Source organism: Malurus melanocephalus, unplaced genomic scaffold (assembly GCF_030028575.1).
Source record: "Malurus melanocephalus ecotype Western Australia unplaced genomic scaffold, MMel_1.1 scaffold_144, whole genome shotgun sequence".
Classification (NCBI taxonomy): Eukaryota; Metazoa; Chordata; class Aves; order Passeriformes; family Maluridae; genus Malurus; species Malurus melanocephalus.
In genome coordinates, this window is record NW_026623376.1 from 1,034,912 (window position 1) to 1,061,027 (window position 26,116).

Consider the following 26,116-nt stretch of genomic DNA (forward strand, 5'->3'; position numbering starts at 1 on the left):
ACCTGCATCAATCCACCTCTGGGACGGGCCCTGCTCATCTCTCACCTACCAAAACCAGGAGCTTCCAACAGTTTTTCCAACAGGCCATGTCAAAGAACAGCACAGGCCAGTGGGATGCCCCAGGATTTATTTCTCCTGATGGAGAAGTGCTCCTCTGTATTTCACCCTCAAGCTACTTCCCCTCTGTTACCACATCTAAAGCCAGAATGCCATTTTTATTGGAGGCATACAGAACATGGCAAGGTTTAGGAATGAACATGGGATTTAAGAAGCAGCCAACGTTCCTGAATGCCTTCCTCCTCTGGAAATTACACAGCCTCTGACTTGTTCCATTTAAAAAAGAAATAAAAAGGCAACTGAAGTAAAACATCATGAAATGAATGTTTTAGAACTAGAACAGTGGCTACAGCGTTGTCAAACTTGTATCAGATCAATTTTTTAATGATTTTCCTAACTTACCTCAGGCTTAAATTACTTTGCACCCCACAGAAAACAAATCTCAGCCTGGTGTCCTGCAGAGGAACTCCCACCAGCCAGTGCTGTGCCCATGTCCGTGTCAGCACCTTCTCCCCCTCTACTCATTAACTGTTTTTAATAGCTCAGAGTGTCAGGTAATTATTTCAACCATAACCCATAAGAAATCAGTCTATTCCAGCTGCTAATGACCAGTTAAACTGCAATAATGAGACATTTTAAGTGGGCTATTACTGTAGGCACTACTCTGGCATTAATTGAAGAATTGTTCTTGTGGGGGATGAAGATGCACTTGTGGCCTGAAGGACCAGGTGGAGGCATGTGAAATTTCCTGAATGTTGATGACAAACCGTTTGGTTTTACTGAGGCTCTGCTGCACCTTAATTTTCAAAAAGAAAAATATATTCTGGTAGTATTGAGGAACAGAAGTTTTACAGCTTTTTACCTTCATCCTATCCATCAGCCCTGAATCCTGCTCAGGCACCCAGGGGTGAACTTTTGACATTGCTGCTTTTAGATATTTTCCTCTGACTTCTTTTTAAGGAGTCTGCTGCTGCTCAAGCAGCTGCCAGGGCCAAGGAAAGCGTAGGCAAGCATTGTCCAAATCCTGCTTTTCCAGAGCTCTCCAGGCCCTGCTCCAAAGCCTCAGAGAGCAGTGGGAAGAGCTGGATGAAGCTCTGGCTGTACCRGCATGGCTCTGGGCAGCAATGCTGGGCATCAACTCCTGCAGGCACCACAAGCAAGCGGATTATGAACTCCAGCACTGTGTTTATCCTGTTTAAAAATGGCCATTTGGTCCTAATTTCAGCCTGAAATTGCTCATGAAAATAGCTGGTAACGTGCAAAACTCAGCTCCCTCTGCTACGCTGCTGGCACTCGCCTGGAGCCTGGCACTGTGAGGGACACACAGATGGTCCCTGTGCCCACCACAGTGGGCAGAGGGTGGCTGCCATGCCACCCTGGCCATCCCTCAGGTCCCTGTCACAGCCACATGCGCAGCTGAAGCACCAGCTCCATTCTCAAGTATTTATTTTTGGCAACGAARGAGGGACAGAGGGAGCCCAGGCTGACTTGCAGATTTACTCAGGGCAGGCAGCACATCACACACTGGCTCCTAAAGCACTCGCAGTGCTGTCCCTTCCCTCCTGTTTCTGCCACCAGTGCTAAAAACAGCATTAACACAACGCCCATGTCTTGTGCCAGGACAGTGTCCTGTGAACAGGAATGACCATCACTCCACCTTAGGAATAAAGCAAATCCAATGACACTCGTCCTGGATCTCTCTACTCCAACAGATGGCAAGCAGCAATGTCAGAAACTGTGCCCAAAATGCAAACAGAAAATAATTAGGCAGCTCGTCTGACAGGGCAACAAAGAAAGATACCTGCTCGGCCACAGCCACTGAGGGACCTTGGATAAACTAACGATAAAAACAATTGATCCATCCCAGAATGGCGCTGGAATGAAGCCACTTGTGGCAGGAGGGAGGGATCAGCCATGCAGAATAAACCAGGCTCAAAAGACTGGAGCAGAGCAGCCCTGCTTCGTTATCGATTGTGCTTCATTATCTTACAGAACCTTTCACTCAAGGATTTCAGCATGCTCTGCTTATCCAGGCAAATCCATTCCCAAACAAAATTCTGAGAGAGAGAGGGTAAAAACTGCCCCAGAGATTTAACGTGGGCTCTTAATTAGTCCTCAAATCATTCTTACTGGGAAGAAGCAGAGAGATGATTTTAGCTGCCAAGGACATTCAAACAGAAGTTTAGCAGCTTGCAGAGGTGCTCCGCTGCAGTTTGGGGCTGGAAGGGAAGGAAGCAGCTCCTCCAACAAACCTGTGAGAGGAGCTCAGGAAGGAAAAATTAATTACCGGTGCTGAACACTGGCCAAGCCATCAGACACAACACTTCTGCATCCTTAAAAAAAACTATCATGTGATTTTTTGTGACCACAGATGGTCTGGAGTCTGGTAGAGCTTCTCAGCTGAAAAAGGCAGTTTCAGCCTCCCAGACACTTGGGAGGATGCAGGGCAGAGGATGCAGGAGGGGCAGCATGGGGGACATGCTCTGCTCTCACCCTGATGCCATGTGCTGCCTTTTCCTGACTGCAGGCAGAAGATTTGGGAGCCACCAGTTACCCCAGAGGATGGGGACCAGTGGCACTGCTGGCTCAAGGCAGGCATTGATGAATGGGTGAGTGGTGGAGGACATTTCCAAGGGCTTTTCCTCCAAAAAGCGATAACAAAAAGAAGCTGGAAGATGATACAGCAGAAGATTGTGCCCTTTGGAGAAGCTTGCCAGCACCCAACAGAGCCCTGGCATTCTGTGCTGCCTCAGTGAGCTCTTCCAGTCGCTGTGACAAGTGAGGAGGAGGGAGYTGGGTCCCAAAAAAGCATGGTCAGGACTCGGGCTGCACCAGAGCCTGGCTCCTGGCACTCTCTTTTCCATCTCAGAAATGCAAACAAGAAAATTCCTCTTGCATACTGAGCTCTCTGGCATCTCCTGATGTCTGACCACAAAACCACCACGAAGTAACGACTTCCCCTTAGCAGGAGTCAGACAAAGGGTGTCTCCAGAGCTGCATCCCTGCACAGCATCCAGGAGCTTGGCTCAGYTACTGCCATGCCAAGTTACACCGGGCTCACAGCTCTGTGTCAGAAAGCAAGGATTGAGTTACGTGCAGCAGCCAGAGCAGAGGCATGGACAGCAGTGGGGGGCCCTTCCTCAGGCTTCTCTGAGCTTCTTTCCCTTTTCATGGTCAAATCTGGATGGGGAAAACACCTCCACACACAGAGGTCCCTACAAAGATTTCTCATCTTTGTCTCTGCAAATGTGGCTGAGRGTGGGTGTTTTCTCAGTGCTGCCTCTAAGATGCCCTGCCAGGATGAGTCCTCCACTCCTCCAGACTGCCTCCCAGATTTCACCTTCATAAAACCCACTTGGCCACTTGGAAAGCCCCCTCCTGGAAGCAACATCCTTCCTTCCCCAGACCTGCAGCACCTGATTCCCATTGCCAAGAGTAAACACCCAAAAAACAACCTCCTTCTTTCAGAGCTGGGCCACAAACCCRAAATGCTGACAAAGGTTGATCCCACCTGTATAAACAGGCACTAGCAAAAATATGCTCCATAAAATATGCTCCACAAAATATGCTCCATAAACATTAGCTTTTGAAACAGAGCTCTGTACCACTGGTAAGTACAGAACATATTTATTTACCAATGGATGTTAATTTACCCCATAAATCCTTAAATAAAGGCACTGCCTGCTTTTTTTTTTTTTTTTTTTTTTTTTTTTTTTTTTTTTTTTTTTTTTTCACTTCTCCCCCTTTCTCTTGAAGCAAAAACATCCCACACATGGCAGGGTGGCCTCGGCAAGTGACAGTTTCATGAAGACTTATAAACGATGAGCTGCCAGCTCATGAGGCAGCAAGGCTCCTGTTCCATCTCAGGTGACCTTTAATGCAAATCCATTCAGTCCCCGGGATCTCACGGCTCCCATGTCACAATGGCACTAAGAGGATGAAGCCTGAGAGACACTGAATTCTTTTTGATGCTGCCAAGCCTGTTTGCTTCCTTCCCTGCCCCTCTGTTCTTTGAAAGCAGTTGCCATTCTGACACAGTATCTCCATCTGGCAGGGTGAATAAGCACCCAGAGCCATCAAAAAAATGAGTCAATGCCACAGATTTAAAGAAGTATTGTGAGATTTCATTTCAAACTATGGGGATTACTTTTAAATAGCTCCCTTGAAAGTATTAAACCCAAGATGACAGTGCAAACACAGCAGAGCCTGCAGAGCTCCTATCCCTGCTGTCTTTCTGCCACCAGCCAGCTGTGCCTGGTCCATGGACACTGCTGCCTACACTGAGATCCACCATGCAGCTCCCAGAGCTTGGGATCACATCCCTAACTCCCCCCAGTATTCCAAAGCTTAATGGCTATCCTGGGACCACCAGGATATCACACTGGCCAAGCAGGTGGAAGGAGGGGGAATCATGGGGTTCAGAAGGGCTCCCCAAATGCTCTCACACTGAGTGTGCCGCATTTTGGATGGGAGCTTCTGTTCTGCTCCTCAAGAAGAGAGATCATGGCGTGGGAAGCTATGTCCCACTTTTGCAATAGAAAAACCTGGAGAATCCTGCTTTCCATCTGAAAAGAGAATGTCTGTCCCTCCTGCTGTGGCGAGGGCAGGCAATCAGATGTCTGCAGTGGTTTGCTTAGGTGTGGCAAAACAGAAAATGTGGCAATGTAATACGTGGTAAGGACTTTTTTTCCAAGCCACCAGGCCAGGGTGAGGAGTATCCGACCCCGGTGCTCCCTGATATCCCCCCAAATGAAAGGCTGACCCCTGAGGTTTGTGGAACACTTGGGTTATGCATCCCATGATTATCTCACTTCCCTGGCAGCCTCACAAAGCCCTTCTCCTGGAGGTTTCTGATCCAAACCAAGGTCATTTGCAGTAATTAGTGTCACTACAGCAACATCTCTGTGTTATGCAAAGAAAGTTAATCTAGATTTCTAGCACTCAGAGCATTAAATGATTGCAAACAACATCTGATGACGCCTGACAGGCTCTTGTCACTAGGTTTACTCAGAAGAGAAATAAGCCTTATTCAGATCATGTCCTTGAGCAGCTCAGGACTCTCCAGTGGCTTACACAGGCACAACCCCGGGGGTCCGAGGTTCTTCAGTGCCACCCTACGTACCTGAATGCATGTCCCAGTGCACTCCTTGCAGAGRCTGCAGGACAAAGCCCATCTGCTTGCTGGGATATGTGAGATCTTCGTAATGGGTTCCATTTTTTCAGGACATCCAATGCTAACCTGGCCACAAGATAGAAGACAAGTTGTAAATACTGGCTGTGGTATTTCCTCTGAATTCATTCCTCATCTGAGGTGTATCTCAGATRGGCATATGTAATTAGCTTTATTCTTTGTAAATACTCTTGGCRTAAGTAATTAGCCCAGAATTATGCCCCCCAGCTTTGTGCCCTTGCACCCCAACTCTCCACCCTCCCTGAACAGGGTTCCCCTTGGCTGCCAATTAAACACACAGCCYGATAACCGCCCGGCATTGTGGCTCTGGCACAGCTTGATGAGCCAAACTGCATTTGATATTTACACCATGAATGAACTGAAACCAGCTCTGTGCCCAGCCAGGCACAGGAGGAGGTTGGAAAACACCTTACTTCAGGTATCCATAAGGCACAGCTAACGTGGACCCATTTTGTCCCGCTCCGGGTGGGCTTCAGCGCTCCCCCTCTCTTGGGGCACAGCAGACACTTGGGCTGGACACCGAGGGCACAGGTCCGGCACAGCCAGCTCCCGATGGGCACCTTCAGGATGCCATAGCACGCCTGTGGACACACGAGAGAGGAGGGTAAATCCCATCCCACATCTCATCCCTCGCTCCCACCTTTCTCACTGCCGCTGCACCCCAACAAACGGCAGAGCAAAAGACACAGACAGGGAGATGAAGTTCTTCCTTCCCTCCTTCCTTCCCTCCTTCCCTCTTCCTTCCCTGCTTTCACAGGGATGCTCATGATGGATCAGTGTGCTCTGTGCTTTAATTTAAAGCTCAGTATAAAATCATGCTGTGTGCCATGCCAAGCACCCGCCTGGCTCAGGGCTGGGGCTGAGCAGAGCCCGCTCGTGTCCGGCCCGTTCCTGACCCACAGCGACTCAGAAAAGTAAGAAATGCCGCACAGAGAAATCCTCTGAGGTCACTGAGGGCTGAAAAGCCACAAGCCCATGATTGAGAAAGTTGGCCACACTGGTTACAGACCCAGCACAGCCCAAAGGGGAAGCAAAAATAACTACGGAAAGGTGAAAAGGGGAAGCCAATAGTCATGAATGTAAATGAGATGGGAGGAACCAAAAAAGATGGTAAATATTAAGGATGACACATCTAAAGGGGGCACAAATCTGCAGCCAAGAAGTGAGAACTGAAGGACTCAGGCTGCCCACGGAGCTCCCTGTCCCGCTGTGGTAACACAGGACACTGAGAAGCCAAAGTGTTTCATAAATATTCTCTTCCTTCCTTGAGTAGAGCCAAATGATAAGCCATATCACATAATGATAAAATACTTTCCACTTCGACCATAATTTATGACTACATTAAACAGCTTCTACTAAAACGAGACAGTTTTCAACAGGCAGGTCCTGATAACTCACACTKAAAGGGTTTTCCGAGGGCGACACACACTGCCTTGGGCACTAACACAGGGCTGTGTCACTATTTAAAGCCAGGAGATGTAATTAATTTTGCATCTGGCTGCTCTGACATCCCTGCAGAAGGCAAGCAGGCAGTGCTGACAAGGACCCCCAGCACTGGTGGCTGCAAATTGAGCCCAGGCATTTCTCAGCTCCACTTCTGGGGGTTTGCCCTCAAAAAGAACAGCTTTTCCTCCTGCTGCTGCAGACCACTGTCACCACAGAGCTGCAGGAACAGAGGGGGCATGTGGGGATGTGTGAGCATGGGAAAAACACATCTTCCGTCTTCACTGGCCAAGATCAGATTTTAATATCACTTTTTTTGGTTGCCCCAAATCACAAATTGACAGTGATGTCCAAGGGGAGAAGTCACTTTGTGAACAGATTATTGGKATAACAAGGAATTAAGGGARGAAATATTATTGCTGTGAGTCWACATGGTTCAGAGAGACTTAACTGKGTGTTTCACAGTGCCTCCAAATCTGACAGATAAATCATTTCTGGAACAGAGTTTTGTAAAACATGTGATTTAGTACCAGTCAAGAATCAGCCTGGTATGTACTTGCAAGAGCATGAACTGGCAGACTGATCTCAAAATCCAGGGGAAAGAAGGAATTATGACCAGGTGCCCATCTCTAGCAGATTCTTGGATCTTGGTTATTTATTTCTAGTGATTTTAGAGCAGCTGAAGGTGCAGTTCTATTTCTGAGGAGAAATACTACAGGGCTTCCATCCCAGACAAGAAGCAGCTCTAGAAACAAGATGCACTGTCAGTTAAACACTCTTCCAAGTCCAGCACCAGGMAGAAGGTGCTCCAAAACATGAAGCCAGAGGAATGCTGAATAGGAGCAGAGCAGCTATTTTTATTGCTGCATCTCTCTGGGGTGCAACATCACTGAGAATGAGATGGCAAAAAAATCAGAGAGGATGCCAAGCCATAGATAAGCTTGGTGTGGTCCAKGGAACAGAGGGGTGTTCAGCCATGTGCCCACACCAGGGAAAGGGAATTCAGTGATGACAGGCCCATRCATGGTGGCTGGAGGTGGATCCATCCCCATGCTAAACAGGAAAACAGGAGTGTGACGCTGTCACTGTGAGAGCAGTGAACAGTGATTTAGCAGAGGGGAGCACAGTTCCACCCCGCTGGCAATTTTAAAAGCACGATTGTGTGTGCTTCCTAAAAGCTTCACTGCATAGGAAATAATTAATAGCAAGCCTCATGGCTTGTATTATGGGGATGAGATGAATGCAACGATACCTCCTGGCACCATAACCCACCACCACATGCTTTGGGCCCCTTCCTCAAGGGATGCAGGAGGCATGAAATCTGTGGTRCCAGCACCCCTGTGCCTGCAGGAAAACATCATTCCCAGCATGTTCTGGACGTGGTGCTGGCAAAGGCACAGGCAGGTTAGATAACCACGATGCCATGTAACACCCTGCACTGCAGCTCTGGACTTTGTGGCTTAGGGTGTAAATCGGGGCAGAGATTAAATCACGGGCAGCTTATGGGCAGGCACAGGGCTTAGGGCTGGACTTTGCTCCCTGAAAACATCTGAAAATCCCTCTTTTCTTTTAACAGCCTTGAAATTCAGCCTGCTGTGTCCCCTTCTGCAGCACTGGGGCTGCTGCTGAAAGTGGAGCCCACGGGGTGCCACAGCTCCCCCYGAGGCCCTGCTGCGGCTCATGACAGCTCACAGCCTGACACTGCCACTTGGGCTTGTTAAAAAAGAACCCAAGACAAAAAAAAAATACCCTGAACCCAGCCCTGAATCATTSTGGTATTTTGTGGAATCTGATTCACTGATGGAAACCATTCAAAACACCCACCTCCCGCAACTATAGATATCTCCAGTGCTCTCCCACCTCCAGGAAGCACTGATGGAAAAGCTGCCCAAAAGATGAGCAAATGGCTCTCTTTAGAACTGAAAAAAACACAAAATTGTTCACACAGGGGGTGAAGCCCAGGTGCTGCTGCTGCCATCCCAGCACCACATCCCAGGGATTCCCCCTGAAGCACGACCAATAAACCCTCCCTGGGCCCACATGGGATCCTGACGTGGCTGCCTTTCCCTTGTCAAGGTTTCCCCAAAAGCAGGAGCCCACAGACCCCCCAGCAAGGGCTTGAAGCAYTTGCATTCAATTCTAAAAATAAAATTATTTTCCTCCAGGCAGCAAAATAAAATGAAATCCCACGCTCACACAGTGGGGAAGCTGGGACAGAAACCCTGCGATGTGAGACAGCACTGGTGGAGCTGGAAGGTCCAACCACCCCCCAKATGATGGGAAGGAGGGGGAGCCCAGGGGGTCTGTGCAAGTCCACCCCTCTGGTGAGCACAGGACTGCAGACAAACATCCCACCCAGCCACCAGCCAAGTCCTGGTCACCCCAGGGTGCTAAAGATCCCACTGGGGCTCAATAAATGGGGTAAAGAAGAATAAGCATATTAGTGGATGAGGAGATACAAAATAAAATATCCCGGAGAATAAGGCAATTCAACCTCTGGCTGCATGTTTGTGGGAGCTCTTATGAATGGTTGGGGATAAGAAAGTAAGGAAAGCAAGTCTGCTGTCTGCCAGCTATCCCATGGGACTGGGAATCCATGAGGAAAGCTTCACAGGAGCCCAGGGAGGGGTGGAGGGGACGGGAGGAGCCCAGAGGAGAGCACCAGAGGGTGCTGAGCAGAGCCAGGCGCTGCTGGGGCTCACCTGGTGCACGCAGACGTTGCACTTGTCACAGAACACCATCTCGTTGCCATCCTCCCCCTCCGGCGAGCGGCACACGTCGCACACCACGTCCTCGTCGTACTCGATGCCCAAGCCCTCCTCGGTCTCGATGGCGATGTTCATGTTCTCGTAGCACATGGTCTCCAGCTCCTCCAGCACTCGCTCCAGGGTGATCTCGTCCAGCTCGGGCTTTTCTGCAAGGCAYGAGGCAGAGCATGAAGACAGAGCCACCGAGGCAGCTCCAGCACGGGCRCCCAGCCGGGGGCTGAGCATTTCAGAGCGCAGCTCGAGAGGCAAATCCACAGCAACGGTAAAAGCGGCCACTCGGAAAACGGCTGCTCCTAACTCGGGATGCAGTTTATATTTCATAGACAGTAACAAAATATTGCTGCTGGCTGAGAGGAAGGAAACCCATTCAGCTGAAGCAATGCGGATAATTGGGGCTGACAGTTTAAATGTTCAAGGAGACAAGTTTTGCAAAGATGCTTTCTGCAGYGAGGGCTCAGACAAGCTTTGGCAACACAAAGTCAATGCTTTAATTGTTAAGACTGAAAATTGACCCTTTTAAGGCCAATTAAATGGAAGTGTAAAACTGGAGCCRAAGGCAGAAACTGAGGACAAATGAGGGGTTTTTTTTGTGTTTGGGTTTAGCGAATCAGGAGGTCAAACCCAGGTAGATCTTTTATTCCTGCCATACCAGGATCTTTAATGGAGAGAGTGGCAGAGAAGCTTTATCAGAGTTTTCTCCATAGAGGCAACCAGGAATACAAGGTTGATTGTATYATCCCAATATGTATTACTTCAACAACCAGGAGAGGTTTCTTGGAGCAGCAGCCTCTAGCAATGGGATACCTGGCTGCCTTTAGACAGGGCATCCTGCTGCCAGGAGCTCAGCAGCACCAGAATGGTGTCACACTGAAGGCTGCTCCCTGAAGTGCTGCCTCTCACCTGCACACAAAGATCCTGGTGCCACAAACGCAATGTGAGGTCACTCCAGATAAGGAAAATGATCTGTCAGCAGCAGGAGTAAGGCTCTCTGTGACAGGTTAGAGGCAGAGTTAAGCCCCCACCACACCCTGTCCCCAATGAGCACTGGCTCATCACCAGAGAGGCAGAGAGAGACAACAACAAACGTACCAGCAGGATGCAATACAAAACAATTAGACTTTGCAGCTCATTAGTGTGTACTATCCACAATGGACAGTGGACCAGCCTGACCCAAACTGCTGTCCACCCTCCTTGTTGCAAAGCAATGGGAGAAAATACCTCACGTGTGAACAGAGACAAACAGGCTTGAGGAAGCACCCATGAGGAGGAGTTGCTAATTAAATGTTCAGTGAAAAGTTTGGCATCCTGGGCATCTCTAAATCCAGAGTGTGATGTCCCTGCCCTGGGCTCAACTCTGGGCTGCTGAGARATCCCCAGGGATGGGGTTCCAGCACCTCTGGCTGGATGGGGCTGGCAGAAGCTGCACTTTTCCCCCCACGGCCACCAACCAGCTAAAAAAACTCTGTCAAGGGGGAAAGCATCCCGTAGGCGAGCTCGGCAAGCAAACACACCATTGTCTGCCTTTTTAAGCTCTTCCCCAATGTTTCATTGGCACGGTTTCCCTTGGCTTGACAAGTCTCTGCAAACATCCAGCCTGGCATTTTRCACGTCTATGTGGAGTCTGAGATACCATCTAAGACAGACAACACTGTTCCCTATCGCAGCCCTTTCAAGAGCTGGGGCTGCTGTGCCACAACACGCCAGGGAACCTGCCAGTACCTGCTTGGCTGTGGAGCAGCCCCGGCCATGGGTGTGGGAGCTCAGCCCCAGCCTGGCAGAGGCTGCCCAGGGCTCTGCAGCTCAGCAATGTGAAGCATCCTGCACCAGCACAGCGAGTTCTGAGCTCCAGGGCTGCAATGGAGACACCAGCTCGCCCTTGTCTTAGCTCAGGTTGGATGGGGCAGGTCACGAAGAAGAAAATAATGGAAAGGTGGAATGGTTTGGGGTGGAAGGGAAATTAAAGATCTTCTCATTCCAACACCTTCCACTAGACCAGGCTGCTCCAAGACCCATCCAACCTGGCATTGAACACTTCCAGGGACAGGRCAGCCACAGCTGGGTAATCTGTGCCAGGGCCTCACCCCCACTCACAGGGAGATTCCTTCCCAATATCTAATCCATATCGCTTCTCCTTCAGCCYAAAGCCATTCCCCCTTGCCCTATCACTGCCTGCCTCTTACAGAGAAAGCATTATTTTTAYGTTACAGAGAGCATTATTTTTGCCTTAACGGAGTCCCTTTATAAACATCCCACCCAAGGTGCACTTGCTCAACATGACTTTATGCAAGCATTCAAACCAGTCCAGCAAGAATATCCTCCTCTTGGTCAAGGTTTCAACTCCTCATCTATGCCTGTGGGCCTGAGCACCAGAGTGTCAGCCTGGAGCTACTCCTGGAGCTACTCCCTTCCTCCCAACAGTTCAGGCTCTGCTCTTCTGGAAAGCAAAATGATCATCAAGGTGTTCCCAGTRCTTTTCCCCACACACTTTCCAGAGCTGCCCTGTGCTGATGGGACAGGGCAGGCAGAGAGGAAGGAAAGGGAGGGGGCTTTCCACAGGAATCATAAATCTGACCTTGCCCAGGGTCAGGATCATGCTGGCATTGCCACCGTTCCACTTCACCTCGAGCGGAAAACAGCAGCCACCATCCCGCCTCCTGCACTTTCCATCACCACCTGATTACTTAACCCTGGGAGGAAAGTTCCCGCTGTCCCAAAACTCCTGTGYAGAGGGAGAGCAGCACCATGGCAGGGTTCCCTGATCAGGCTCCGTGCTGGGCAATGCTGTGGCACTCCAGGAGCAGCGTGGATCCGTCCCTCCYGCACACGCAGGCGCTCCCACGCTCCACTGAGATGTAATTACACCAGGAATGCGTTTGCCAGGCATCATCCCCAACACCTCGGAGCTTATTGAATTGACAATTGCACTTGATGGGGATGAAGCGATTAATCGTTTATGAAACACTAAACAATGGGGCCTGGGGGTGAAGCGCTTTTTCCATTTGTGCTCCATTTATCTCCTTCTGCATCGCGTGAAGTTTGTGCTGCTAAACTCCATTCATAAAATTGTCCTCTATTTGGCTGMAAAAACTCTCTATTGATTGTGGCCAGCTAAACAGCAAACACAAAAAAAGTCCCCACCAAGACACTCCCTGTGTACACGCAGAAGTGCCACTATTATTGTCCCCAGAGAAGGAAAAGTAAAGATGCAGACACTGGTCTGCAACGAACAAATCCAGAGATGCCCACATTTGGGACCATTACCAGGTCAGTGGACTCTGCCTGCTGACCAAGAGAATGGTATCTTCTCCTGATTAAGGTCTGCCAAGGTCAGTGGACTCTGCCTGCTGACCAAGAGAATGATATTTCTCCTGGTTAAGATCTGCCAAGGCCTTAGGTGAGAAAACTAAGCTTTTTTGAGCCTCCACAGAGAAAGGCACTGCAGCCATAAACTTCTCCAGAGCTTCTGTGTGGAGAGGCACAGGCAGAAGTGAGGCTTCAATCTCACACCAATATAATCTCCATGTTCAAAACACGGACACAGCAGGAGAATGTCCCATCAGCGCTTCCAGGAGGCCACCCACACCCTTTCCTCATTAACACTGGATGCACTAATGATGATGGGTTTTGATGTGGCCACCCAGCCTCCCTGGAACACCCCGGCATCACCCCACAGTGGGAAGGGCTGTGATCCAGGGAATGCTGCCTCCCACGGCATCTCAGATGGAAGAACTGCCCCTCYCTGGATGGAGCAGGATGCTGGGGGTAGAAAATGGAACTTTGCTTCAGAAATGGAGGTGACAGATGATGAYGCACAACAGGAGGTCTCCAGATCTGATTCATGAAAGGAAAAGGTGAAGGAACTTTGCTCCAAGGAAAAAACTCTTCCCTGTGTGTCCACGTCAGGTTCTGCTGTGATCCCTGTGGCTCCAGAGACACCAAGCACCCCCCTTATCCCAGGGAATCCCAAGGGCCCAGCCCAACCCCACAAAACTCAGCCCCTCCAACTGCYCAAACAGCACCTGAAACACAGAATTGAAACCCAAAGGAGCTGGGATGGCTGGGCTGCCACTGGAGCCTGGGAGAAGCACCAGGCACATTCCTTTACACAACGCCGCCCTCTGTTATAATTATGTCTGTAATATCGTAATTTATGTGGCATGAAGGAGCAATATKCTTCTGCTAAATGAATTCTCAGCTACTCCTTGTCGTGGTGTGAGCCAACTCAYTGCGAGGGGAGGAAAAAAATAGCTGGAGAGCCACCTTTCACAAAACAGAGCCCTATTTCTGACTGAACTGTGCTCCACTAATATCAATTTACTGAAACAATAAATCCTTTCCCCCTGTGGAGAATACCTGGAGATAGAAACAGCTCATGAACAAACAGCTATCAGGACTGCAGGCTGTGCCRTTCGCTGATTCACAGACTATAAACCTGGGAGTCTACTTACAGGAAAAAGAATATAGGTAATAACAAGCAAAATTATTGTTCTTTAAAATAATAATAAAAAAGGGATACCATTTGTGAGATATGTAGACTTGTCTCTGACTATCTTTGAAAACCTAGAGTTTTCAAACCTGAGAATGAATGACAGGTCCCTGATGGGATGAGGTGTTCACACATGGTACAGGGACTACAGACTCCAGAGATCTCCTTCCAGCTCACTGTCCCTCCAGCTGGCCCTGGGCAAGTCACTCCAAACCTGCCTGCTCTGGCACTCTTGGGGGACACCAGYCACCCTGCCCTGGGCTGAGTGTCCCCTGGGCACCCCGGCTCCTGTCCCAAGCATCCTTCAGGGACATCAGGGGATGACAGCCAACCACCTGAACACCACACCAGCCCACCTGGGACTCCYCCAGCCACGTGCAGCCACCACCTGCCCACACACAGCCCTTGGAAGATGCAGCAATTAATTAATCTTTGATCAAAGTTATTTATAAACAGACCCTGCACGTGAAGTGTGACCAACACACAAACAGCGAGCTGAGCATCCACAGTGAAACTTCCAGACATTTTGTTACAAACACAGCCTGCTAATGCACTTAAAAGATTTACAGGAACCAATTATCACCCTTTCTGCCACCCACCGACATCAATTATTGCTCAAATTTAAGATGATGACAAAATGTTTCAGAAGGCACTTTGTAAGCTGCCGCCTCTCTGCAGTGATGCTCGGCTCTGACAGGGCTGTCCTAGAGCACTCCTGATGAAAGCTGCCTCACCCCATCCAGCAGCAAAACCCCGAGTACTGCTGGAAACCACCGCAATCACTGCCAGCAATTTATGGTAACAGCAAAACAGSGMCTTGACTGAAAACTGATTGTGCTGRAAATGTGGAGGCAAAATGTCTGAAGAGTCTCCCACTGATCCCCAACCCTGCTAATCTATACATTAATGCATCACACACAAACAATTAATACATTCATTTACACATGGCATTGATTAGCTGCATCTCTGAGGAGCTAAATCAGCTCAGCTGCAGAGGTTTGTGGTGTTTTACAGAGAGGAATGGCTTCCCACTGAYAGAGGGCAGGGTGAGACTGGATATTGGGGAGAAATTCTTCCCTGCCAGGGTGGTGAGGTGCTGGCACAGGCTGYCCAGAGAAGCTGTGACTGCTCCATCCCTGGAAGTGTCTAAGACCAGGTTGGACAGGGCTTGSAGCAACCTGGGATAGTGGAAGGKGTCCSTGYCCAAGGCAGGGSATTGGAACAGGRTGAGCTTTAAGAYCCCTCCCAAACCAAAGCACTCTGTGATTCTGTACTGGGGCGGCCCTGCAGTGGGACATGGACAGACACACATTGGTGGGTGGCAGCTGCTTGGAGACAGCAAGTCTGGGGAGTGCCAACTTGCTGCCTCAGGGTGCAAAAAGGGCTCTCAGAATCCCAAAAGGATGCGGTGGGATGGGAGCAGGCTCAACATGTGACACCCAGCACCRGCAGGGAAGGAAGCAGAGGAGCAGCACTGACAGCAGCCTCTGCTCCACTGAGCACATCCTCCCCGGGGTCCTCCACCAACTCCAGCTTATTTCACATCTACTTGACCAATCTCACCTCCGCCCAGGGAGGCATCATCTCATTAGCACACAGACATATCTCAAGTATGCAGCGATGAATTCCCCCCGGAGCTTCAAAAGCAATCCATGTGACCTTTGCATGTTCCTGCCATAAAATACCAGGAACACCTCCAGCTCCCAAGATAGAAGCTGTGGTGGGCATATGTGAGCAGAATACACCATATGGATTAAGTCAAGGGAATACTTAGAAACTTCGACTCTGCCTTCAGCAAAATTGATTCYGACAACAATTTTTAGCAATTTCTTGAGGATTTTCCGTGTGTTTGTGAAGTGCCGATCACTGCAAAAGGATCTTTCAGCCTTGGTCTTTGAAGTCTCTCTAGCTCYGCTCTTACAATAGCTTTGGATTTAGTGGAGATCACAAAATACAGCATAAAATGTTAATATAAAAACGGAGACTTATGGCATGGCTCCTGTCTAAAAGGAAAGGCCTGTGCTGCCTGGAGTGGCACGGACATTAATCTGGCTCAGGGCTTCATTCAGCCATCTTCAGATCCACTTCTTTTACTATCTCATATTGCAGCAGCAACAAATAAAACACTTAGGCATGCCTAAATACTGACTTCATCTCTAGCACACAAAGGTTCTTTAAACAGCACATTTCCATCGAGTACAGCAACAGCTACTGAGGCATCTTACTGGGGGGTTTAAAACTATTTAAAGCTGCTTTATGTTTAAAACTTTTGCTTTTCATGTAGAACCTTTGCTTTCTGGAGCAAGTCTGCTTAATTGGGAGAGGAGTCAGCAGGCAGAATGCAGAGAGCTGGAGCTATCTGGAGGTTTATCTGATCTTGGTGATAAAATTCCATCCCTGGGGTGACCTAAAAAGGACTGGAAAAGGCATGTGCKATGTGCTACGTGGATCCACGAAAGGCGAGCTGGATGATCTCATAGGTGTTTTCCAGCTCTCCTCCCCGCACATCCTCAGGAGCCAGTCAGAGATCAGGATCCTTCTTTGTCATTAAATATTTTGGGAATGACATATTGTGCCCCTGGACGACCCAGTGACAACAGTTCAGACAAACACCCATGAGGAATTTAAACTTCTGCCTCTCTCTTAAATGAATGCTGGGAGATAACTCCTGACTCCTCTGCACGGGAGGAGAGGCTGCAGTTCTCTAGTTAAGTCTTGTTAATGATCTTGGAGATTAGCAAAGCTGGGTTTGGAAATCTCAGCGAGTCATTAATGGTGTCATTAATGTCAAGGGCTTCCGGGAGAAAGCGCTATTTATGGACTGCCTTTGGACCAACCCAGGCAGCAGCAATCCTCTGCCTGGGCTGCTGAAGGGCACCCAAATCCCACCCTGGGGAAGCAGGGGCAGCAAAGCCATGCTCTGGCACAACCTAGGAGGTGAGCAGCAATAGATCTGCTATGACAGCGTTCCTCTATGAGCACCCAAACCCCATCACTCCATGGGCAGGAAAATGCATCCCCTCGGAGAAGCCCGATGACCTGCAGCATCCGAGGTGGGCACGGTGCTGTGACCATCTGGGGAACCAGCTCCCATCCCACTGCCCACCTGCCAAACCCCCAGCTCCCTGCAGCACCAGGGATGGGGTATTAATCAATGCCACACATCCTCCTTTTCAAGTCACTGGAGAAAAGGTACTAGCCCTCCCACTGCGAGACAAGCTGGGAGGCCTGGGGGTGGGGGGAAGATAYCAGAATCCATTGGGCTGAAGCTGTRTCCACAGTGGATTTGAAAGCCTCTCTCTCCCCAGCACACTTAAGGCTCAGCCAGTAATGCCAGTGTTCCATCAGCAACAGGAASRGGCAGCAGGAGCAGGGGATGGGCASTGATGCTCTCTGCACTCCCACTGCTGAGATCCCCATGGTCCTTATCACCATCTRGAGTTGGTTATGGCAGGAAGGCTCAAAGGCTTCTTCACAGTCTATGGTTTTATCCAGCCCAGCCCTGGGCAAACACCTGCTAAGGACACTCCTTGGGAAAGGTGACTGGATGATAAATGASATGGAGGAGAAAAAATGCAGCTGAGAATGGCAGAGAGCCAGCAGCAAAGCATGGCCTGTGTCCTGCCTTGGGATCCATTGGGATGCTGAGGTGCCAGGCCACAAAAAAGGAGTGTGGCTGGGGTRAAGCTCAAGCTCCCCTCCTAAACCCAACACATTCCCAAGGCAGTGCTGCTGGAGAAGCTGCTTCTGTCCCCAGCACTCTGGGCTTGGAATGTGCCAGCTCAAAGGTGACATGGGGACAGCCAGCTCCCACCTGGCCTGGGGCAGTGACCCTCCASTTATCTCAACCTTCCATCGCCCCAGGAACTCCACATCTGCACATTGCATCTGAAACCTAATACACAGAAGAAATAACAAAGGAGGCAAATTTAGCCCAGCTGAGCTGGAGAAGCCAAATCTCTGACCACTTCCTTTCTAGAGACTTATGAAATACACACAAGGGGAAGTGGAAATACAGACAGCCCTTCTCTGGAGCTCAGAGACAATTGTGAGGGCCACGCAGCTGTGAAGATGGTGAAGGAAATGTTGCAGGGACAYAGTGAAGGCAGTGAGGTTGGTGATGCCCAGTGCAGTGGAAGTTGGTTTCTTGATGCAGCCACAGCAGCTGTGCAGGGTTAGGGAGGGTGAATCCTCTGAGCAGGACTGAGGCACTTGGCTTCATCCAGCAGCACCCTCTGCTCTGCCCAAGGACTTCACTGYAGCTGCCAGTGCCTCAAAACCTGGGTGTGCCAATGAGAGAGCTGAGGCTGCTAATACAGGACCAGCTCATGAGGGCAAAACTGATTTGTGATTTGTCTGTGATGCTACAGGCTCCACAAGATTGAGATTATGGGAAATCAAATTTGAGATTATGGGAAATCCAAATAYATGGGATAMCTACAGCAGATAATGAGACAAACTGTGAAAGCAGCCTCTACAAYTTYCTCAAGGTCATTGCAACAAAATTTTGCTATAAATCRTGAGTACACCAGAAGGACAGATCTTCCAAAACAAAGATCAGTCAGTGTGGTGGTCAAYTTCTGAGTTTGCTTACACTCCATGCAAGATCTACATCTTCCTGCCCTCATCCTGAAGCCTGCTGCAGCCCTCAGCCAGCTGAGGGAGCTGGCACAACTCTGCTGCTCCACAGTGCACGATCCCATCGGCTCAAGCACTTGGTGAAATCCTTTGTCCCACCCTTGAAAGACCTTTGCCACCAGGAGTAACACTTCCTGCAGGCACACTTGAGCCTTCACTGACCTCACAGGGTGAATGTTTTATTGAGGTGTTATTCTTACCTGCAGAGCAGCAGCCACACCACAGCAGCCCTTCCCTAACAAGGACTGGAAAATCCCTCCAGAGTCTGGCAGGACTACACACCCATGGGTCTGTGCCAACAAATCTGCCCAGCAGACCATGCTAAGCACTAGTGCCAGTGGTCAAATTCCAAGCTCAGGTACTTGCACTCGAACAAAATCCACGAAAGGATTTGAAGAATGTGCAGTGATATAACAGCAGTGATGCAGGCAATGTTATCCTGTGCTATTTGGAGATGCCTGGGACAGGAAACACTCAGGGACCAGCATTTCTGAGATTTCTTCAAGGCCTTTAGCTCCACATGGTGACTCAAAATGCCTGAATGCCCACTTTGAGACACCCAGGCAAGGAAAGAAAGAGAAAAGCAATACTCACCCATCTCCTTGAGCTCCATGTTAACAAGTTCCAACCAGCAGGCATCGAGCTCRTCCAGGTCATAGCGGCTCATTCCTTGCAAGTAAGTCCTTGTAGCTTCCGAAATCTCAGAGCCAGGCAGGCTGCTCGGTGAAACCTGTGAAAGGGAGCTCTCCAGCTGGGGGATGATCCTGCAAAGGAAAGAAAGGGAGGTTGCGAAAAAGCTACAACTCCCTAAAATGTTCTGCTGCTTGCCATGGAGGGTGAAACCAGGTACCGACCCAGCTCTAAGAAGGAAAGSAAAAGCACTGCACCAAAGCCAGGCYTTGGGCTGGCACTGACAGACAGCCCCAGCACAGTGACCACAGCAACAGTGCTCCCTACACCCTTCATCTACAGAAATCTACTCTTTACATGAGAAAAATGAGATGTAATGATGATCCAAATACTGGCAGAGACCCCCCCAGCCATTGACTCCTCCCTGAACACCTCCAGCCACATCCCACACGGTGCTGGGCAGCACTTTGGCACACTGGGCACCGGGAAACATCCCATGATGGCCTGTGAGATTGTTCTGAGTGCTCTCTAATCACAACCACAGGGATGGGGAGAGGARCTGCCTCATCTGCTGCAAGCTCCCTGCACAGAGAGCGACCAGGCRCTGGCTGTCAGCTCCTGTGCCTTCCCTTGGCAGCTCAGCAGCAATGTGCATGATACTTGCCACGCACATGTCACCAGTGTCATGCCTAATGACATGCAAGCAGAGGACAGGCTGGCAACGAGGAGCAGCCTGTGGTGCCAGCTGACAGATCGTGGCAAAGTTGGGAGCTGGAGCTCGCTGCAGTATTTGCACAGCTCACATTTCCTCCCCCGAAATCCACCTCCTGGCACAGATACCGAGACTGAAAGATGCTGCAAAGAAACAGCAACCAAACAGCAACTCGCTGCAGCACATCAGCCCCCTCCAAACAGCTTCTCCCCATGCAAAGCTGCAGGACCCAGCCCTGCTCTTGCACCCGTGCCAGCTGGGAAGGCTGCTGAGCCCTGGAAGACTTTTATCTGCCTTCTGTCCTGCYATGTAAGCTAATGTCAGAGCAACGAGTGCCTTGTGCTCTGTGATGTGTCTGGGGCAAAGCCATGGTGTCCATCACAAAAACAGATGAATCATGGCACCAGATGCTCCAAGGTCTGCACGTGCCAAGGGCAGACACTTGTGCCCAGCTGCCCTTGGGAATGGGACCTGCCTTGCTCAAGGTTAGGAAGGAAATCTGTGGCAGGGCAGGAAAACCAACCTGGATTTTCTGCAGACCCAGACAATGCAGCTTAATTGGTGTCCTCTGCAGTCACAAACACTGGAGGTACTTCCAGAGCCACCAGCAGGAGAAGCAACAGTTTATGGCTCAGAGAGGGAARCATCAAGAAATGGGTTCTTATAATCTCTTTTGCTTCACTTGCCCCACCAGTAAATAAATAAAAATATGTGACCCAATGCTTTGAKTGTATCTCTGAATTTGAGCTCAAGAACTGAAAATAGCCCCATGAAAGGAAACTCTCAGTCCCGTCATTTTAAAACAAGCTCACTGGACAGGACTTGAGGATTCTCTGACAAACACTGACATTATGCTCCAGCCACAGCTTCAGGATTGGCATCTAAGGAGCTCCCAAACCCCYAAAATCAGAGAATCACAGAATGGATCAGCTTGGAAGGGGACCTTAAARCTCATCCTGTTCCAAKCCCCTGCCATGGGCAGGGACACCTTCCACTATTCCAGGTTGCTCCAAGCCCYRTCCAACCTGGCCTTGGACACTTCCAGGGATGGGGCAACCACAGCTTCTTGGGCAACCTGTGCCAGGGGCTCACCACCCTGAAGAATTTCTTCCTAATATCTAATTTAATCTGCTATCTGTCAGTTCCAAGCTACTCCTTCCTGTCTAGKCACTACATACCCATGTAAAAAGTCTCTTTCCAGCCTTTCTAGTAGCCCCTTTAGCCACTGGAAGATACTAATAACAAAAAAATAAAGCAGGAGCTGCTGGTGCAAGGTGCATTGGTTCACATCAGACTGAACCTCTCCTTGCCATGAGCCCAAGCCCAGATCACCCCTGCACAGAAACAGAACCTCAGAGGGGGAGCAGCCAGGCTGGGCACAGCCTTCTTACGGGAGAAATCTCAAAACTGTTGAGAAAAAACCAATCCCCCAACTGCAATGAGCATTCCTGTTGGGAAGAGCTGCCTGAGCAGGCACGGGGCCGGGGCTCTAAGCCTGGGTTAAGCTGAGTTACACAAGCTGCTCAGCCAACAGCCCCTGCAACAGGTGATGCTCTGACAGCCACGGGCGCACGGCGTGGCAGCAGCAAAGAGCTGCTATTTTTACCCCGGCATAAAATGGCAGAGATTAATGCTGTGTGTGCATATCAAAGGAGTATCCTGAACAGGTCAKTCACTGCGCTGACAGCACTGGAAGGCACTCGGTGTGATAAGGACGCTGACGTGACTGCAGCAGTCCCTCGGGGTTATCTCACACAGCGCACACCACACTGACACAGCACCTGCCTGAGCCTGGCCACGTCCACTCCACCTGGCCATGCAGCCTCCCCCTCCCTTCTGGGGGTACCTCGTGGAGAAGATTGTCTGCTGAAGCTGATGCTCAGAGACAGGACACCCCTCAAGTCATGCACCCACCTGCGCAATGTCCCAACCCCACAAACCCTGGATGCRTTTTTCCTCTCAAATCCTGGTTTTGCACAGTCCCTGGTGATGCAGAAATCACAGGGACCTTGGGGGATYACTGATGATAACAGCACCACCAGCACTCGATGCCCAGTTCTTTCTGACACTGTAATTAAATGCAGTTAGCTTTGGTTTAATGGGAACTGGCACTTACAGAGTAAAATTTTGCTTCTCACCATGTCACTGATGATGAAGATCAAGGTAATGAAGATACAAACACCTAACAAGCTCTGTKTGCTTGCCAGCACTCTGTTAAAAGGTTTGAAACGTGCCAATGCAGTGATGGCAGGTGCCTCCCCTATTCTGGGAACASAGGGATCAGAGAGGGATGATCAGGAGATGCAGCACTCAGCCCTTTCCATCACTTAGCACCAGTCCTACAAGGCACAAGTATTCATATGAAAAGATTTTCTCAAGAGGACCACTAAACTTTACTTTTGAAGTTTTCTCCCCATGACCCCRTGCTGATCTGGCAGCATGGGCTGGGATCCCCTGGAGTTCATTSAGGCTTGGGAATGCTGGGTCAAGTTTGTGCCATATTCTCACCATTTCAAATCTCAGCAAATGGAGAAGGTCAGAAATGAAGAAACTGAAATATCTGCTACATTATTTTTTATCCAGTGAGCAACTTGTACAACCCTATGAAGACCTGCTGGAAGCCTGGGCCAGATCAACCCCCCGACTCATCCACAGCACTCAGTTAAACACAAGGGTTTTATGGCTCGCAAACAACTCAGCAAACCCTAAGAGAGGCCGTGCCTGCTCCCATGAGCATTCCTCCCACCCTGAGGGGAGCTGGAAGCTGCCAGATGCTCAGGCTCACTTGGGGCATCCCAAGCTTCTGGGAAGATCAAGCAGGATAMAATGCCCAGAGGTGCACAGACTCCCACTGATCCCTGGATTTGCTTTAGTGGATAAAAACACGTTCCTAAAAAGCAGCCCTCTCCTTCCTGACACATGCTGACACACCTGAAAAGGGCTTCCTGGTGTTGAGATGTAAAGATGTAAAGATCAGTGGCTGCAGTGACAGTGCCTTGGGCGAGGAAGGAAGAGATCTCTTCCACTGCAAGGAAGAGATCCTACAATTTAATACAAGAGAGCAATCCTTCAGGAAAGCCCATGCCCTGCCTCACAGCAGCACAAAAACCAGACCAAGCTGGGCACCCTTCCTCATTTCCAGCAGCTTCAAGAAACTGGAGCCCAAAAACCTGCAAGCTTTGTGCTGTCCAAGACACTCTGTGGTGGAGATGAGGCAAGAAAAAGGGAGCAAAGCACAGAGGCTGCCCTCACCAGTGTCTATCCATCTCCTGCTGGGCTCCAGGAGCTGGGGATTTCATCACAGCTCCACTTCTGCACAAGTCCTAATCCCTTTGGCTCCCAAATAGCTGCTCAGTGGACAAAGAAACACCCAGGCTGGGTGATGAGGACTCTGCACATGTGCCACCAACCCACCCAAATTCCRTGCACCATCACGGCAAAGAACCACTGAGGCAAAGCCTCCATCCAGAGCCAAACCATTGGCAGAAGCTCGATTACACTGGAGGAACATTCACTCCTTTATTTATCCAGCTGGCCAGAGACACAGCATTTTTACAAAATCAGATATCAATCAAAGGCTCATTTAAACGAAGGGCTGAAAATTGGGATCAGCCTGAAAAGCACAACAAACCTGAGGCCATTAGTCTAAAAGTGGGTCTCAAGGGCACTCGAGGAAAAGGAGTAAGTGGACCCCAACACTCTTGAGGATCACATCTATCCCTGGAGAAGATTACACAGTAATAAAATACACTCAGCAAATTCCCATGGTTAATCATCTCTGTAAACCGAATGCTTCACTTGGCTGAAGGGAGAAGGCTTTTTTTTTTCCTATATGTTCCCTTTTAATATACCAGATAGAAATAATTAATCCTGCATAGTGTTTCTCATCTAAAAATACTTAATTTTATTACAACAAAGGCTTTAGTCAGTCATCTTTTCTCTACCTCCATTCCAGTCTAAATTAGTCTTGTCCAATGTCCATAAATAAATCAGCTTAGGAAAGTCAGGGGAAAGATAGCTCTGCCAGCAACCTCCAGTGGATGCTGAGACTGCTCCTACCRCCAGCTCTGCTCGTGGGGGAATTCTCCTGAGGCACACGACAGCTTTAAAAGGGCAATTTAAAGGATGATTTCCACTTTCTGTTTATTAAAATAGCATCTAGTAGGCCATTTGGACCGGATGCCCCATCTTCTTATGAACTTGAGCTAACAGATTTTATAGATGCTGTTGCCTCTCGACAGCAGAGCAGAATTTAAGATGTGAGAAAAAGAGCCTGGAGGTGTAAGGGTGAAGGATGGGGTTGGAGATAGTGGTGGATGGTCCCAATAATGAGCCACAACCCACACACAARGGTTGGTGACCCTCAGCGTACCCACACCCAGATTTACTGACCATGTTACACCTACTTACTGCATTTTTATGGCTTCTAGTAAAGTCTATAAAACCAGGAGCCAAAAACCATACTCCAAAAGCTGGGTTCAAAGAAGGAAGGGAATGCCAAGAAGATATTAAATGGTTAGTTTTAAATTAACTGGCCTGATGTTCAGACCTGCATGAAAGCTGGCTGGACCGGCTGGATGAGCCTAAAAGTATCTTTAGGATCCATGTCTTGGTGCTAACAGGTACCTGTGCACTTCACCCCTCCCCTCCTTGGCTGAAGATACTCCAGATAACATCTGGAGCACCCTGGTCACCAGCACAGGGTGCTTGAGAGCTCAGGGCCCTGTGGGGACCCTGCTGTCACCCCTGGCATGAGCCACCAGTGCCCCTGGAGCCCACAGGAGGGACCCAGCATCTGCCAACACATCCTCCTGTGGATGGAGCAGAGRAAGGGCTGGAGGTTGCTGGTCCCAGGGAGGAGAGAGATGACATCTCAACAGGCTGCTGTCACCAAACCCTTTTACTTTAAAACAAACAAGAAGCTGAGCAGAATTCGATGGCACTGCTGGGACCACTTTGCGCAGAAAATAAAGGATTTGCAGTATTACCTTATTGGCTGCTGGAGCCAAAACCCCCTCAAGATTTGGCAACAGCCTCTGAAAATCCATGAAAATTCATCATATGTACATCAACAGAGCAGCTGCAGGAAGGGGAACCTGTGGGTCCAGGAAGGGGAACCTGCGGTGGCTGATGGCCCTCTCTGCCACCCATTTTGCACCATTTGTAGGATATCCTCATGCCAGGGGCTGTAACAAGCACATTCCTAGCAAAAAAGGTTGATGGAGGGAATTTAATATCAACCCTTCCTGTACATCCTTGCCTGAGCAGGCAGCCCGGTGCCACCGTGCAATTTATCCCTACTGATGGGCACAGCATGGCTGGGCTGGCACTGCCCTTTGCCATAACCTAAACCTGCTTGTCCCAAAATCCTGCACAGGCAGCCAAATGCAGGGTTCAGCCAAATGCAGGGTTCAGCCAAATGCAGGGYTCAGCCATGAAGCTCCACTCAGCTCTTGGTGCTGCTCTGGGAGAACAAAGCAGCTGATTTTGGCCCCAGGAGGATTCACCAGTCTCTGGTACCAGGAGCAGCCATGCCCAAAAACACCCCTGACTGCACAAGCATCAGTGGCCAATGCTCAGCCCTGTGACGGTCCCTTTGTSCTGCCCAAGTGCCACTGAGGATGTTCAGCAAGGGGTTAATGCTGCTTGCAGCAGCTCCTGCCCTCCCTCCGGGTCCCAGCAGCCAGTGAGTGCAGCTCCAGGTGACGTAATGCCGGGGTGGCTGTGCAGCTCCCCGAGATGCGTCAGGGACCACAGGATGCGTCAGGGATGTCTCGGGGACTCTGCTGTCCCCTGCCAGGCAGGACCAGCCCAGGACAGCGTGGTGCAGCCACGCCCACCGGCCCTTTAGCTGCCAACGTTGTCCTTCCCAGCTGAATTCCGACACTCGGCGCTATCTGGTGAATGTTAGAAATTTTCATTTTCAGCTTTTAAAACATCCCCAGGCATCGGGAGTGTCTGATCCGTGAGCAGCACAGCACAGCTCCTCTCAGCAGCCGCAGCTGCCAGCACATCTCAGCTGGGGAACTCCTCTCAGCTCCAGGAGCGTTCAAGGGCTCTCTCCCTGGGCTCAGAAATCCCCCTGTGACAATCCCATGTCTGTGCAGAATGTTAAGGATGGGGTAGGGTGGCCCCCCCCGAGCTGCTGGCAGTTTAGGATTTACATAGGCAGGTTCTCGAAGTTTTACAGA

General features: G+C 49.8%; 1 protein-coding gene across 2 annotated transcripts in view; it reads right to left on the bottom strand.

The window, feature by feature from the left end:
* The window catches only part of JADE2 (jade family PHD finger 2), a 66,883-nt gene that overhangs the window by 14,212 nt on the left and 26,555 nt on the right, over positions 1-26,116 (bottom strand). For both annotated transcript variants that reach the window (XM_057371327.1, XM_057371326.1), the window contains exons 5-8: positions 19,178-19,347; positions 9,394-9,605; positions 5,662-5,829; positions 5,180-5,296 (exon numbers count right to left, since the gene is read on the bottom strand). In XM_057371327.1, coding sequence (XP_057227310.1) covers positions 5,180-5,296; positions 5,662-5,829; positions 9,394-9,605; positions 19,178-19,347 — 667 coding nt within the window. The remainder of the gene's footprint in view (positions 1-5,179; positions 5,297-5,661; positions 5,830-9,393; positions 9,606-19,177; positions 19,348-26,116) is intronic.